Below are 16695 nucleotides of genomic sequence, written 5' to 3' on the forward strand. Positions count from 1 at the left end.
TACTTTTAATAACATACTTTTATAATCAAATATATTTTGGTCCTCAAGATTTCTTTAAAACACAAAATTATTTTTAAAAATATTAAATGTGAGTCAAATTAATTATTTTTAACTTTTTTTATGGAAGATATTTTTTTAAGATCAATTATTACCACATACTTTTTATGGTATTTCAATGATTTCTTTATTGTTTCTAATATAACCTTTTAATATTTTTGACCATAACATAACATGGGTTACAATATTTTTTTGGTACTATCAAAAGTATTTCCTCATCATTTTAAATAAAGAACTAATACATTTCGGGGGTTCATGACTGCTCATTCAAATAATTGTCGCTCTCAAAAATCGAATTTAATATAACAGGATCTTACATCACTAGACCACATATTGTTGATACATGAGTTACAATATGGTGGGCAGCCTATATTTTAGTATAAAGAAATCAAAAGTTTTTTTCTTAAAAACTATGGGTAAACTATAAAAATAAAACACCGTGACACGTGTAATAATAAAATATTTCAAAATTAAGTTGACTTGAATATACTAAAAAAAAATATTTGCATATATTTATTTTGTTATTAGAGAGTATTGTCTACGTATTAAAGATGTAAGAGTTTTTGTACTATGAAACAAATTGTCTACTAATCATTGATTATTAAAAAAGAAAAATAATATATTATTCTACTAAATCATCTTATTACCGTTCATCCCCATAATAAAGTGGCATATTTCACAAGATAATAGTTTATTTATTAATGTTTGATTTACAAATGAGATGTGTCATTTTATGATGAGTAAGAGAATTTGTAGGAAGATGTAATATGAGGATGTAGGAAGAGATATAACATTATTCTTAAAAATAAAATATTGATCATTTAAAAATACTAACATTATATAAATATTAAAACTTTAGATGAACATATTTAATGTTATTTCTTAATAAATATTATTTAATAATATTTATAAAAAAACAAATCACTTTTGACATATATTTATATATACTAATAGCATCAACAATATAATAATAAACTAAAAGATCTAAAAGTAAACAAATCTTAAAGTACATATTTTATATTAAACCTTTTATTTCAACCCTACGTCAAAGAATCCTTTCTTTCTTTTTTCAGTGGACAATGTATCCTTTCTTAAGCGTACTTCATTGAACTCAATTTTAAATGTGACTTTTTGACCGTATTTTTATAGTATAATAACGTGATCTTTTTTCATAAAAATAGTATAATCATTCATTTTAGTCCCATATTAATAAAGATCAACTTAATTCCTGATTTTGCACATAGTCATTCAAATTTGTCCCAAGCAATAAGAAATTATAGCCAACTCTAACAAATTATGTGACGTTGAATTTTAACCACCGGCTAGACATGTTAAGTGAAAGTTGCCCTCTACCCGAAGGAAAAATTCATGTCTATCAGTGTATGACTAAATTAACTAATAAAACGAAATTTCATGGAATATGATTGACTGATTTGATATAAATTTAAGAAAACGAACTAGTGTGAAAAGCTGTATTAATTTTTCCTCCACATAGGTGACACAATGTCACTTACCACACTTCCCATATTACATAAATTATTGACAATAATATTTATGTATTATCAAGATAAAAATTTATATGTAATCACTATAGTGATTATCAATTATTTATATTTTTAAGATTTAATGATAATTAAATATAAATAATACATGCTTGACAATATGTATAGAAATAATATATCATGAACATCAATATATATCTTTATATTTCTTTCTCTAGTTTATTAGGATTAACTGTTAGATATTTCCTGATGATTGGTAAAATATCAATCTTACGGTCTTGAATATCATAATTCTCACACATAATATAAAAAAATATATAACGTCATACATAAATTCATGTTCTCTATCTATTCATTTGATTAACTACTATATGTTAGATTGTGATGAATAATTTTTTCTCTATATGTTATTGTCGAGAAGCAATTTCAATGAACAAAATTGAGGAGTAATTTGATATGTTTGTAGGTTAAGGGACTGTTAATTGATAGTAACAAGTGGAGACTAAAATCATATATGACTGATATTTTTGTCTGCAAACAAGGTAATAAATATTTGTTCATTCAATGCATCTGTAAATATCCATCGATTTATTACATTCTATCAACTTTTTAACATCAGCTCTAAGTGGTGAGAATAGTGGGTTGAAAAAGAAATCAACATTGTATATTTAAATCTATTATTTCTCAATGTATTAAATACAACTAATATTTTGTTTGTATTACTAATGATATTTCATCACTTTTTTGGTATATGAACTAATTTATTTTGATTTCGTGGTTGTCCCTTCCAACAAATATTACTCTCGAGAATCGAAATATTAACTTTGATCTTTGTAGAGATATAGCTCGTATGAGTAGCTAATATTTAATTGCTAGCAACTTCCGACTGCATAGTGAAATTGATATTTTTTGAACCAACACGACATTGATCAAGGTGATGTAAGGTCGCGCTAAATCTTCAGAATGACTAAAAAGTTAATGGTTCGATTTTTATGAGCAATACTTTTTAGGAAAGACAATCAGGTACTCCAAAAGAGATTAGTTTTGTATCCAAATGGTGATAGGATATCCTTGGTAGTACAAAAAATTTGATAATTTTTGTTAATTAATAAATATTATTCTTTATGGATAGATTAAATCATTAAATATATTTTAGTATTATAAATATAAATATATAGATTGCAACATTATAAACAAAAAAATTTGAAATGGAGACGTTTTTATTGAAATTTTTCATTTATTTTTAATCAAACATAAAAATTGTGGCTAAGGAAATTTTCTCATTATTATTGACTGCTTTAAAAAAGTGGTAATGGCACATGTAACCTTTCATTATTGCTTGTAGTTGGCGAGTTTTTTTTTATAAATATGTTATCTTTTTTGCAAAATAAAAAAATGCTAGTGATTCATCTCAAAGCAATATTGAGTTTCTTAGTTATAGGGTTTAGGTAATTGAACTAGGGTGATTCTTATATCCCAATTTTACTTTTAGTATTATATAAATGCAAACTATACCTAAAAGACATTCAGGTAATTCAACATGTATAATTTCATATAATTACTTTAAGTTACTTTTTAAATGATGAATATATTATGTTCTTTGAAACACTCAAAAAATAAACAATTTAACATTTTTATGTCATATTCTTCATATCTGAAGATTATCTCATATTCATCTTTAATCCAATTTTTTACGTAAGGAATATCACACTTTTGAATAAGTATCAAAATACAATCAAATCAATAATTAAATACTTATTCTTTTTAGAATATATTTCTTTTGTAATAGTTTATATCATGCACAGACTCTACATCCAATCTCAAACTATAGCTAAAGTCATCATGTATAATTAAATACAAAAAATATGATATAATTCTCTAAAATAAAATATACAAAAATAAAATATTCAATACTAGAAAATAAGAATATAGATCGGCAGACAAGACTAATATAAATAAAGGATAGAGGAAATCAGTTAATATTATAAATTAAATGATAAAATTAAAAAATGTAGAATGGTGGATAACGTATTATGCTTTACTTGATCATCTTAGATAGTTAGAATGGTTTGTACTTTGAGTAGACATACATTATAATGTTATTTCAATTATATATAAGAATATAGAATATTCATAATGCGCATTCAATAATTAAAATTTATATTTTGTGTAATCAAGATAATTATTATTGTTATATTATTTAAGTGCATTCAAAATGTTATTTCAAATTTTCAATCACATATAAGAATATACAATGAAAACATCAGAATATTAGTCCAATCATTGTAAACTCGTTTGATATTTGTATATTATATATTTAATCTATAATTGTTTCATCTAAAATTAGAATTTATTTGCAATTGATTTCAATCAATAGTGTTATTTAATTTCATAATATTACTAATCATTGAAAGCTATACCAACAAAATGTTGGTATATTTTATTATTGTATTACAACTACTATATTTCCTATTTTTAAATATGATTGCTTTTAATATCTTGTTATTTTTATATATTTCTAATAAAAATGCTTACTTATACCTCATGTGAGAAAAATAATGTTATTGTTACGAAAAGCAAAAAAACAATTATCATGCAAAAATTTATATGATGATGAAATTATAACTATCAACAAAGAAAAAATTGAAAAAATATAAAAATAAGATCATATAATTGTTAATATAATGGTTAATAAATTATATCTCATACGTTATATTATTTAAGGATGAATTCATCAGTGTTATATAATGACAAATAAATTATGATAGTAACTAATATATACTCAAAAACTGTTACAATGACTAATTATAATATTTCTTTATTAGTTATAAATTGTATGTTATATTATTAAAAGATGCAATCATTAATGTCTTAATCAACATTTATTAGAAATAATTCTACAAATTTATCTCCATAATGAAGATTGTATATATTCAAAAACTTTTACAGTGACTGATTATAATATTTCTTTATTAGTTATAAATAGTATGTTATATTATTTAAGGATGTCGTCATCGCTGTCATAATCAATATTTATTAAAAACATTCTGCCAAAATTGATAATAGAATTATTATGAGAATTACATTTATTGTTATATTGTTATTAATGTTAATAACACCATTGCTGGTAACGGTTGCCTAGCTTTTTAATTTCTTAGGTCACCTTAAAATTAGACATTAAAATTGAAATCAATTTATTCTCTTGGTCGTAACATCTCCCAATTTAATTTCATTAATATTGATATATTATTTGTTGGGAATCTTCTTCTTTCTAGTAAGAATCAACTAATTTACATAAACCTCCACTTATTCTTGAACAAAATGCTTGCCATTTTTTGCTCACCCATTGAATTCACATTTTCATACTAATAAAAGGAACGTTACAATGTATATATAATTATATATATAATTCCCATTACAATTAAAATGATCATAAGGAAGGGTTATAATTACACTTAAGTAGTATTGACAACCTCTAATCATTGTATTTTAGGAGGTGAATTTTCTCTTCTACAAATGTTGAAACAAATAACATGACAAATCCAGAATTCAAGTGCGAACAAAAGACACATAATAAAAATTACATTACTTTGTACACTTATGTAGAAATTGCAACCTCTAATAATTGTGTTCGAGAAGGTGAGTTTTATCTTTCGTAAATGCTCAAACACAAAGACAAAAGAAGATGAAGAAAAACAATTATTATGCAAAAATTTATATGATGAAGAAATCTACCAACAAAATAAAAATTGAAAGAGTATAAAAATAAAATCATACCTCAACAAAGTAAAAATTGAAAGAGTCTACAAAGAAAAAATTTAAATAGTAGAAATTGCAACATATAATAATTGTGTTCGAGGAGGTGAGTTTTATCTTCTATAAATGCTGAAACAAAGACAAAAGAAGATGAGGAAAAAATAATTATGATGCAAAATTTTATATGATGAAGAAATCTATCAACAAAATAAAAATTGAAAGAGTCTACAAAAAGAAAATTAAAAGAATATAAAAATAAAATCACACCTCAAGAAACTAAAAATTGGAAGTGTCTCCAAAGAAAAAATTGAAATAGTATAAAGTATATCTTATCAACAAAGATAGTAATTAAAAGAATAGAAAACCATACATGCGAGTTAGTTTGAGAGTTGAAGATGATAAATTTGGTGAAGCAATTTGAAAAATATATCTACCAACAAAGATAGAAATTACATCTACCACATGAAGAAAAAAATTGAAAGTGTATTAAAATAAAATCATATCTGTAAGTTGGTTTGAGAGTTAGAGATGATAAGTTTGATGAAGATAATTTGAAAAAGTATATCTACCGACAAATACAGAAATTAAAAGAATACAAAATCATACATGTGAGTGAGTTTTAGAATTGAAAATGGTAGATGTGTGGAACAAATGAAGAGTAGAAATTATATTTACCAAAAATGAAGAGTGTTATTTTAGTAATTTCAACAACCATTCATATCGGCAAAAATGCTTTTTACTTGATACACTTGTCACATATATAGAATATCTAATTTAGTAATTTCAATAGTTTTTTTTTTCCGTATATAGATAGTAGAAGATAGTAGATATGAGCACAACTGAAAAGTAAGGCAAATTAATCATCCCCGGTGTACTTACGAGCCTGTAAATTTTACGCCTTGGTCACTCATCTTCTAAAATATTGCAACGTTGGTGACCAATGACTAAACATAGAAAGTGTAGTCATCATTAAGAAAAAAAGTATAACCACCATCAAAGTAATCATGGCACTTTTGTGGACATGGAACTCTCTTTAGATTGTTCATTAGTAATTGGTACGTTCATATTTCTAAGATTCAGGGATAGATTTGGGTATAAGTTAGCAATAAACTCCTAGTTTAACTAGAAGAAAAAGTTCTTATATTAATAAACATGTATACTTCAACTCTTAAAGGTACTTCACCTAATCATAAGCTAGCTTTATATACAGCAGATACCTCATTAACTTTATGACTTTCAAAAATGTATGCACTGACAATGTAAAGATTTATACACAGTCAGTATATCATCCACCATTCATTTGCAATACTTTTATTTAAAAGTCAATAACAACTAAAAATCAATAGTGAATGATGTAGTATCACTATAAATTTTTTTTACACTGCCGGTGTATATGTCATTTTCCCTGTGACTTTACCTTTTGCATTATGTCTTCTTGGGACTAAAGCAATCCTAGAATCAAATTTTGTAGGCTCAATTTTTGAAGCCTCATCACCAACCCAGTTCCCCCCTTTGATTATGTTTTTCCTTTATGTAAAAGGACTTCTCTTCTTTTTTGTTAAAGAAAGACGAAACTTAAATTAAGTTCACTGGTTATCATGTATTTTACCTGGCCCATATAAACATAAAATCAGAAGTTTAAAGACTGAGTTTGATTAAAGCCAATGCCGACAATGTTAGTTTCAAATAATTGTGTTCATAATGACTTTATAAAACATAGGTATCCCCATGTGTGAATTCTGTGAAAGTTGGAAGTGTTACCGTCATTGCTACCCAACATATGGATATATTAACCATAACCAGATCTTTAAATCAATCAAAATCGTATAAAGACAAGCACAAAGTAACCATTGTTGGTTGGCTTTGTTCATGGGAAGAGAGATATGTTTGTCTTATATTTTATCCCGAACCAAAAATAATATTGAAGCAAAAAACAACAATAATAAAAATTTTGAAAAATTTAATTGACATTTCATATTTTTATTGATATAGACAATATATGAGACATAATTTGAGAGTAATGTTGATGGCTTAAATCCATATAATATCTTTATTAAACCGTACCCTTTGTCTCCACCCCACCAACTTGCCCTTGATTGTGCATGTTTGACAAACATCCCAGCAGAGTGCATGCAGACTCCTGAAGGAGCGGGAATGGTCATGTCCTTTGTCTCATATCAAATTTGTATTTTAATTAAGAAATATAAAAGAAAAAATGTGTTGAAAACATTACTTTTAGGATAAATTCATTTTTTCTACCTTAAACAATATCCGAAGGAGCCTTAACACTTCCCTTTAGTACATTATTGTATAAATAATTTATGGATGAAAAAAATGAAAATGAAAAAGGGCAAGTAGTTTGATCCTTCGTTGAATTGCAAGGATGAAACTATTTATAGATAATAAAATATACAAATATACAAATCCTAGAATATTTTTTCTATTCCAGACCTTAGAATATAAATATGATGATATTATTTTTTTAGTATGTAAGTACCATTTCTCATAATATAAACATACATTTGATATAATTTAAGTAATAAAAAACATAGAATTAGTTAATTCAGATGAAAATAAGCCTTATTTCTTTTTATTGCCTTCTCTCACTTCATTTTTAAAAATATAAAATACTTATTTTCCTTCTCTAGCAAAAAATTTAGCATGGCCTAATTTTTTCTTTGGAATTAAGGTGGAGATGTATGACTCCTAGTTCTGTCCAAACCCAATGACAAATAGTAATTGTGGTAGTTGTATGCACGTGTATGTTCATGCTCATTCTCGCAGTAGAATTTCTTGTAATGAAATAAATAATATATATTGCACCTTGCCTTTTTTGTGAAAGAAATATATATTATAAGAGAATGATGACTCTATAATTTATTATTTTTTCAAATGAAAAAAGAGGATCGCTGTCACACAGATATATCCACCAACCACCAACATACAAACAGCCACAATGATATAGAAAGGTGATGTTAAATAAACCAGATTACCAGTCCTAAAAAAACTGTGTTCATTATTGTCCAAGTATACAAAGTAATATAATTATTTATTGGATTTAATATTTATACACTGTCAGTCAATTATCTATCATTGATTTATTAACCATCATTGACTCTCAAACAAAAGTAATACAAATCAATGGTGGATGATATGCTAACAGTGTAAAAAACTTTACACTGTCAGTGCACAGGTTTTAAGCTCTTATTCATTTATGATTTTTCTATTTAATTTAATAATGTATTTTAATTAGTTTGATATATTAATTGAGACACAAATAGAGACAAATGATCTCCATTCATATTAAATATGTTAGGTTAGATGTCTTTCATTCCCTCCTTCTGGAACTTATGTTATTCTGTGCAAGACATCAATTGACAGTAGTTCCGATTGGTAGAGCGGAGATATAAGAGACTCATCAAACTTCAATAAAAATTTGTTATTTCAAATTATGTCTCAAGCTTTATTCTATATCAATGATATGGACAACAGTTTTAATTTTTGTTTCATTACTATTGATACGAAATAGAATTTAGGACATAATATGGACAACTGATCTTTTTTTCATCAAACAATGCCTTTATTTGAAAGACATTAATAACATGCCAAATTTCACACATCTAAGTGTGAAATGTGCAAGGGATCAACCCAACCATCACCTAGTGTGACATTCCTTGCCTCACCCTTTTGAAAACAGAGGCCCACCTTTGTGTTTTGTATATTTGTTGATACAAGAGAGAGAGAGAGACCCTTTTAAAAAAACAATGAATCTGGATTCAATGGATGAATTTTGTCCATTTATTAGTGCTTAAGATAGCGAGTGTTCACTTATATGGCATAATAAAAGAATTTAACACTATCCTATCAACCATGTTTCATGTATTGAAAGTTTTTGAGTTGCAATTAAGAGTCATACAAATAAATTGTAGATTATACATACATTGGGTCATTGGCTTATGTAAAAAAATGTTAGTTAACAATCCTTTTACTATCATAGATAGCCTTCATTAAGAGAAAGATAATTGACACATAGACTTTATCATCATATTAAACACATCCAATGTGAGAATATTAATTTATGTTATTATAATATTTATTTTTAATTAAATTAATTTTTTTTAATTGGGTGGAAACACCAAGTGAGATAGGAATGAGGACGGGTGATCCTCATCCCCAATATGAACCCTTCAAAATACATTTTATCTACATGTTTCAACAGTACAAAATCCTAATTTGGTTTTAATTTGGCTTTGCTGTCCAATGTGGCATTTATTTTCTTAGTTCAAAGGGCTGTGACGTAAATAACTATATTTTCATTTTGGTTGGTAAACACAAAATTAGTATGCATAAAGTGTGTTAGAGAATGCCGAAGAGTCATTTTCCTTGAATTAATTAGTGTTGCCATAGTTGCAAGAGTTGTTTCCTCTCACCATCAAATTTAAAGGTACTAAAATTGAAAGAAGTAGGCACGCCAACTACCTACACAACACCAGTGATGAATTCGAGCCATCTTAAAACAAATGGTAGGTGCAAAAAACATCATCCAAACTTGTATCTATATTTGGATTATTGAATTGGACATGCAATTAGCAAGTAGACTTAGCCCAGTCATTGTACTTCCAATAAAAGCCCAAAGGCATAAAAGCACATTGAGCATTTGAGCTCAACTTGTCTTTTACTCTTTTATGGACAAATGTCAATAACTATAGATTATAGAAGTCAAAGGTGTAAATTATAACATGGTCAATGTTCCTAAAAGCAGTCATTGATTTTAAATAAATCCATATAAATTTAAGAGGAAACAATATATGTAACTACAATTATAAGATTTCTATACATTATGAATGTATCATATACTATTTATATTTAATAATTATTGACTCATAAAAATACAATTCAAATTTTCACTATTAACTCTAAATTTAATACATTATGGTTGACTTGGATGTGCTTGCCATGCAATAATTCACACTTGGTTCTGTTTTGGAATGTGTTTTGGATGAGGGAAAATTTTAAAATTATCCTACAAGTGTATTTTATGGTTCCCAATTCTTATATTTTTTTTATTCTTCTCTAAAACTAAACTCACAAACACAGCCTCAAGAGTCTATTACCTAGTTTGCCTAAGCATAGTTGCAAGCATGCAGCTACCATCTGCAAAAAACAAATACCGTGTTATCCTCAATACCTCCAATCAATTTGGACCTGGGAGTCATAAGATGATATCATGATGAAGAGGGCGGTCGTAAGGAATTGAGTGCAGAAGGTTGTGGGTTCGAGTTCCACCATCAACAAAAAATGGGAGTTATAAGGGTGGTTTGATGGTAGGGTGTAGAATGTTGAGGGTGGGTCTCATCCACAACAAAATACTAACAATTGCCAATAAAAAAAATTTGGACCTCCAACATCACCACATGAATTTCTTAAGAAAACTAGATCATGTTGGAAAGAATTGTAATTCCAGCTAGTTATGTTTGGGCTTTGTAAATGGGCTGGTTATTAGAACTTACTATAAGTAGAACAAAAATTTAATAATTCCCCTTCTACTTATAGTAAGTTCTAATAACCAACCCATTTACAAAGCTCAAACATAACCAACTTGAATTAAGGGAGGATGTAGGAAAGAATTGTAGTTCCAGCTAGTTATGTTTGGGCTTTGTAAATGGGCCGGTATTCTTCTCATTCCAACAGATCCACCATTTTTAGCTTTAGGCTTTTTTAGCCAACAACTATTAATTTATTGGCAAAATGTTAATTAGTATTGGACATACATAGAAGTGGACATATATTTTTTATAATTTATAGCATATTGATTCCAAGATACCATATTCCATATAGATGCAAAGAAAAAGATAAACTATTGTGTCTTTCGTAACCTATGGTTCTAGATATATCGAAAACATTGTATGATTCCGAATTATAATAACCATGGTTTAGATGTGTCTTATACTCTTAATCTCATATCATATAATAACTCATCTACCTATATATTGAACACAACAATAATAAGCATGTATGCAATGAAATTACATATATATTTGGTCAGATAGCAACTCAATTTGGAATGTAACTCATTATAATCCTTTTCACCCAAGAGATTGCACGACAAAGATACATAAAAACCCAAGGGTCGTAGTAAAAACCGATTACACAAAATAGAAAAGAAGAGCTCTAGCTAATTGAGTCATGCATCAAGACCTAAATCCAATGAGCACGTACTAAGAAGCTACCAAAGTAAAGTTTGAAAAGGAGTAGAAGTTATGCCAAAGGATTGAAGTTGCCCTATTGGATAAAATGGAACTAACTAGAGTGCATCTATCTCTTAGCAATCCATAAAGTCTCATTTTGTCCAAATCATGATCTCGTTAAGCCAACTCCTTCCACCCACACCATATTATGGGTGGATGCATGGGGGAAGGAGTTGCTAGAGCGAGATAGAGAGGACACATCATGCAATACAAGGGGTTTTTATAAAGAAGAGGCTGCAAAAAAGTAGCATCAAAAGTTCGCATCTTCTAAGGATATGCGGCGACCACCTTCACTGCTCCACACACTTATCAACACTCGTTTTCACTACAAAATATTTAGATGCTAGTGGAACAATAAAATTTTATATTGGGAGGTGGACTTCACATGTACGTGAGACTCATAGTATATAGACAGAAATATCATAGTGCGGCTCTGATATTAGGTCAGGCATTAACAATATGAAGTAGCTAGCAAGAATCTTATATGGTATATTATGCTATATACATAATATACTGTTCATGTTTGTTTTTCAGATATCACGCACACCTACTAGTTTAGAATTGGTATAAGTAAATTGCTACAGTATAAGTAATAGCATATACCAGTATAGCAATTAATGCCATTCACCTGCCTTGAGTTCCACTTTCACATAATTTAATTTTAGTAAATTGGTTTAGAAAACTAATCAGGAAAATTATATCTTTTGGAAAGGGAAAATTAAGACAAAAGAATATCAATTTGTAATTAGGAAAAATGATTATCAGCTATGGCGCTTAGTATCTTATAACTTGTACTTGGAAATAGGGAGGGGATCATAAATGCTATGCTTATTGTTTTTTTTGGAGTTTTTACTTGCACAATCCATATTCACAGAAAAATTACAGTATTGGTGTAACTTTTAGAAATATTATAAGATTGATGTAACTTTTATATAATCGACATCTCAGTTGCCGATTCTTTTTTTGTTCTTCCCCCAAAATCGTCAACATGGGGTAATTTCTATATTTTAATTTTTTTCTCTCTCCCCCTAAATCAGCAATGGAGGAGTTTTGTAATTTTTTTTCTCTCTCCTCTCTAAATCGGCAATAGGGAGAGTTTTTTTGTATAATTAAAATATTTCAAACCCTAACCTAACAACACACTAATGAATATTTTCTTCCAACACTAGTTATTAAGAAAACAACATATTAACTATTAAAATTTGAATTGGTAAAATCCCAGAAAGCTTTAAGGACATCTGTGAGATGAAGTGTCACATGAAGGTGATTTATTAGTGTATTGTGTGTTGTTAGGGTTTGAAATATTTTAATTATACAAAAAGCTCCCCCATTACCGATTTACGGGGGGAGAGAAACAAAAAAGTAAACTCCCCCCATTGCCGATTTAGGGGGAGAGAAAAAAAAAATTAGGAAACTCCGCCCATTACCGATTTATGGGGAGGAATGAAAAAATATATATAAAAACAAAACTCTGCCATTGCCAGTTTAGGGGGAGAGAAAAAAATTAAAATATAAAAACTTCCCCCATGTTGACAATTTTGAGGAGAAGAAAAAAAAAAGAAAATGAATCGCCAATTATATAAAAGTTACACCAATCTTATAATATTTATAAAAGGTACACCATGCAAGTAAAAACTCCTTGTTTTTTTAGTATTAGAGCAGTGCAGACTGTCCACAATTGTCAAAAACTTCCTCAGTGAGGCTTCCTTAAAGGATTATATATGGCTTCTGTACCTTTATTAAATCAACTAATCAGATATAGTTGATTGAAATGATCCACTGATTATATATGTTAACACCAGTTAGATCATTCACAAAAGGAAAAAACCAGATGAACGGATACGACCAATAAACCATCTGGTCCGGTTGATTTGTTTTGACTGGTTCAGCAAAAACCGTGTGACCCACTAAACCACATGCCTGATTCACAAATTCTTTTTATGAATAAGATAAACCATGTTGAGAGGTGGACCTGGTTAGTGGTTACTAATGGTGGAGAGGACCTATATCACAGGCAACAGCAACTACACCGCTTTGTTTCTCTGATAATGGTGAAAACAGATACAGTTGTTTATTTTTCAACATTTTGATTGTCATCTTAACCAGACATCATTTTCATACTAATGAGTTAAGAATAATCCATTGGAAATGCTGTTATGAACTTAAGCATCAATTAGAATATATTCCAATTCCCATATGTCATGCAAGTAAAATATCATGTAATCTCTTTATATATAAGGAGTGTATGTTCAACACAAAAAAATAGCATGTGTAATAGGAATTGAAACATCTAAGATTTTGGTTGCAGGAGAGACTTAAGTCACTAGATAAACTTTTGTTCATTGATATTATATGATTTGTACATGAATATTAGTTGTTGCCCAACTTTAATTTGTATATACTGACAATATAATGATTTTTTATATTGTCAGTACATCATTCGTCATTGATTTGTATTACTTTTATTTGAGAGTCAATAATAATTAACAAATTAATTGTGGATGATTATGACAGTGTAAAAAATTCTTACACTGTCAATGTATATGTATTAAACTTATTCCAAAATATTAATTAATAAAAACCTGTTAATTGAGTAGAAAAAAGAAAGAAGCCAAATCCACTTAAAAGATACCCAAAAAAATGCATATACCGTTTGGGTTGATTGGTAGGAGCTAGTAGAAGCTTCAACTTTGAAGCGGGAAAATTTCAAAATTTGAAATATAAAAAATGATCAAAAACCTTTTTAGCCGTTACAAATTTTGAACACACACCAAAAGAGTATTTATAAGTGATGAAATTACGATTCCATCCTTGTAGGTTGAAAATTTTCCCAAATTCATTCACGCACTGTGCATATATTCTCTCTCAACGCTTCACGCTCTTCATTTTCTCTCCCCATCACTTATCAGGTACTCCCATCTCTCTCTTCTTTTCTTCAATCAAATTTCACTTTCAATTTCACCATATACCTTTTACAATTTTAACCCCTGAAAACGTTTGTCGCAGATTGAATTGAGCAAATCATAAAACCTAGTTGTGAAATATGGGTCAGATCCAGTACTCTGAAAAATACTTTGATGATACTAATGAGTATAGGTATACACACGTTTTCACTGTCTTCTTTTTCATCATCGTTAACATGATTTTGTGTTAATAATAATTCATTTTCGTGATTTATTGTTCAGGCACGTGGTTCTGCCTCCTGAAGTCGCAAAACTGCTCCCAAAGAATCGTCTTCTCTCTGAAGTATGTAATCACTTTTTTGTATTCGTATTATTATTACTATTTAATTATTGCATAATTGATATTACTATTTCACTTTTTTTTATAAATTTCATAGTTCCATGTTGAATTTCATACAAATTTGTCTTACTCCTGTTTGATGTTGATTTTATCCTTGAAAATGGATAGTGGTTCTTAGGTTTTTTGTTTCAATTTCTGTTAACCGCCGAAGGCTGAGGATTCCGAAGATTTTACATTTCTCGATTTATTTTAAATAATAATTTGATTGGTTACATAGAATGAGATATTATAGATTTTAATCTTATTTTCATAAGTTATGATATTTGATATGTTTTATGGGATAAGGATGTGCTGTCCCTAAATCTGTCTCTCGAATCAATCACAATAAAACAAAAATAGAAAAAGAAAGTTATGAATGTTTAATTTTTGTAAGCACATTGTAATTGTTATGGGACATACTTGGAGATATACTCGGGAACAATAAATCCCTCTTTGTTTTTTAGTGTTTGTTCTGTGTTATAAAATGTATTTGTTTTAAATGTATAAAAGTGAATGTGATAGAATATATTTATAAGGAGAGTGTATTTGATTGACAGAATGAGTGGCGTGCAATTGGAGTTCAGCAGAGCCGTGGTTGGGTTCACTATGCAATTCATCGCCCAGAGCCACACATAATGCTTTTCAGGAGGCCTTTGAATTTTCAGCAGTAGCAGTAGCAGTAAACCATGCTTGTTTCATCACTTTCACTTTTCAAACTCTGAATGCTGTTGAAATACAAAATTATATTATGAGACCTAACTCTTGTGCAAAAGACCTATGTTTCTTAGTATTGTGGTGGTGTACCTCTCGTGTACTCGTATGTTTGGTGGATTATAATAGTTATTTTCAGTCACACATTTCGCTCTTGATCTTGTAGGACATGGTTCTGGCATTTTTTTTTATGTTTGCAGTTAATCACGTTTTGCGTTACAATGGATTTGTCTGTTTTGGGCTAACATAATTCATTTTGCTAAAAAAACTACGCCAGGAATATACTTAATTTTGTTAACATTGAACTGGAGAATTCAACACCAGTTAATTCATTTTTTCTATAGCGCTTTTGCTGCGTCCTTTTGCCGCCGGACATAGATGCAATCAACTTTTGAATACAAATACTGTACCCAAATTTCATACATGACTAGAAAATAAAACCTATTAGATGGTAGGTATAACACATAAATGAAAGATAAATGACTTTTGCCGTGTATAAATATTACAACTCTATTTTTAATCAAGAGTCAATATTTTTAACATATATATGATAAATAATGCATTATAAGTAATTCTTAACGAATTAATCTATTTCTACCGTTCGGGTTAAAAATGCTTATTGATACTTGAAGAAATAGACAATTTCAATTATTTATTACTTTTAAATTATTTTTTAGTTTTCCTTCCTAATTTATAAGTGCATCCCTTGTAATATCTTTTTTTCTAATTTGTTCATTTCTTTCTAATCTACTTTTTACTTTAAAATTCATAATATATTTTATTTTTGCTTTAATATATCTCTTTACAATTCTTATTTCATTCTTTCCTCCAATACCCTCCAATTAATTAGTGAGGGTCACAAATTTTCACAATATTCACTTTCCAATCATTTCAGTAACTTAAGAAATGTGTTGCTCCAATCCTATTACTCACCCAAAGCTCCTTTGGATATGATCCACATTTTTATTGAATGACACCTTGGAATGAATGGTTTATTATTTTTACAATTTTTTTTCTTAAAAATAATTTTTTTTGTTGACATGCCAAATGTATAGGCTTGATTCATAGCACTTCAAAAAAAATGTTATAGCTTATGTCCCTTGTAAATTTTCAAATTAGATGATAAACTTAATAAACAA

The 16695-nt window shown here is 28.3% G+C and overlaps 1 protein-coding gene across 1 annotated transcript; it reads left to right on the forward strand.

Moving 5' to 3' along the window:
- On the forward strand, nucleotides 14368-15721 carry LOC109355299 (cyclin-dependent kinases regulatory subunit 1). The gene is made up of 4 exons (XM_019598377.1): nucleotides 14368-14472; nucleotides 14570-14659; nucleotides 14749-14809; nucleotides 15403-15721. Exons 2-4 carry the CDS (start codon nucleotides 14607-14609, stop codon nucleotides 15514-15516), a joined length of 228 nt encoding a protein of 75 aa, XP_019453922.1. The 5' UTR covers nucleotides 14368-14472; nucleotides 14570-14606; the 3' UTR covers nucleotides 15517-15721.

The sequence above is a fragment of the Lupinus angustifolius genome, chromosome LG08 (assembly GCF_001865875.1).
Source record: "Lupinus angustifolius cultivar Tanjil chromosome LG08, LupAngTanjil_v1.0, whole genome shotgun sequence".
Lineage (NCBI taxonomy): Eukaryota > Viridiplantae > Streptophyta > Magnoliopsida > Fabales > Fabaceae > Lupinus > Lupinus angustifolius.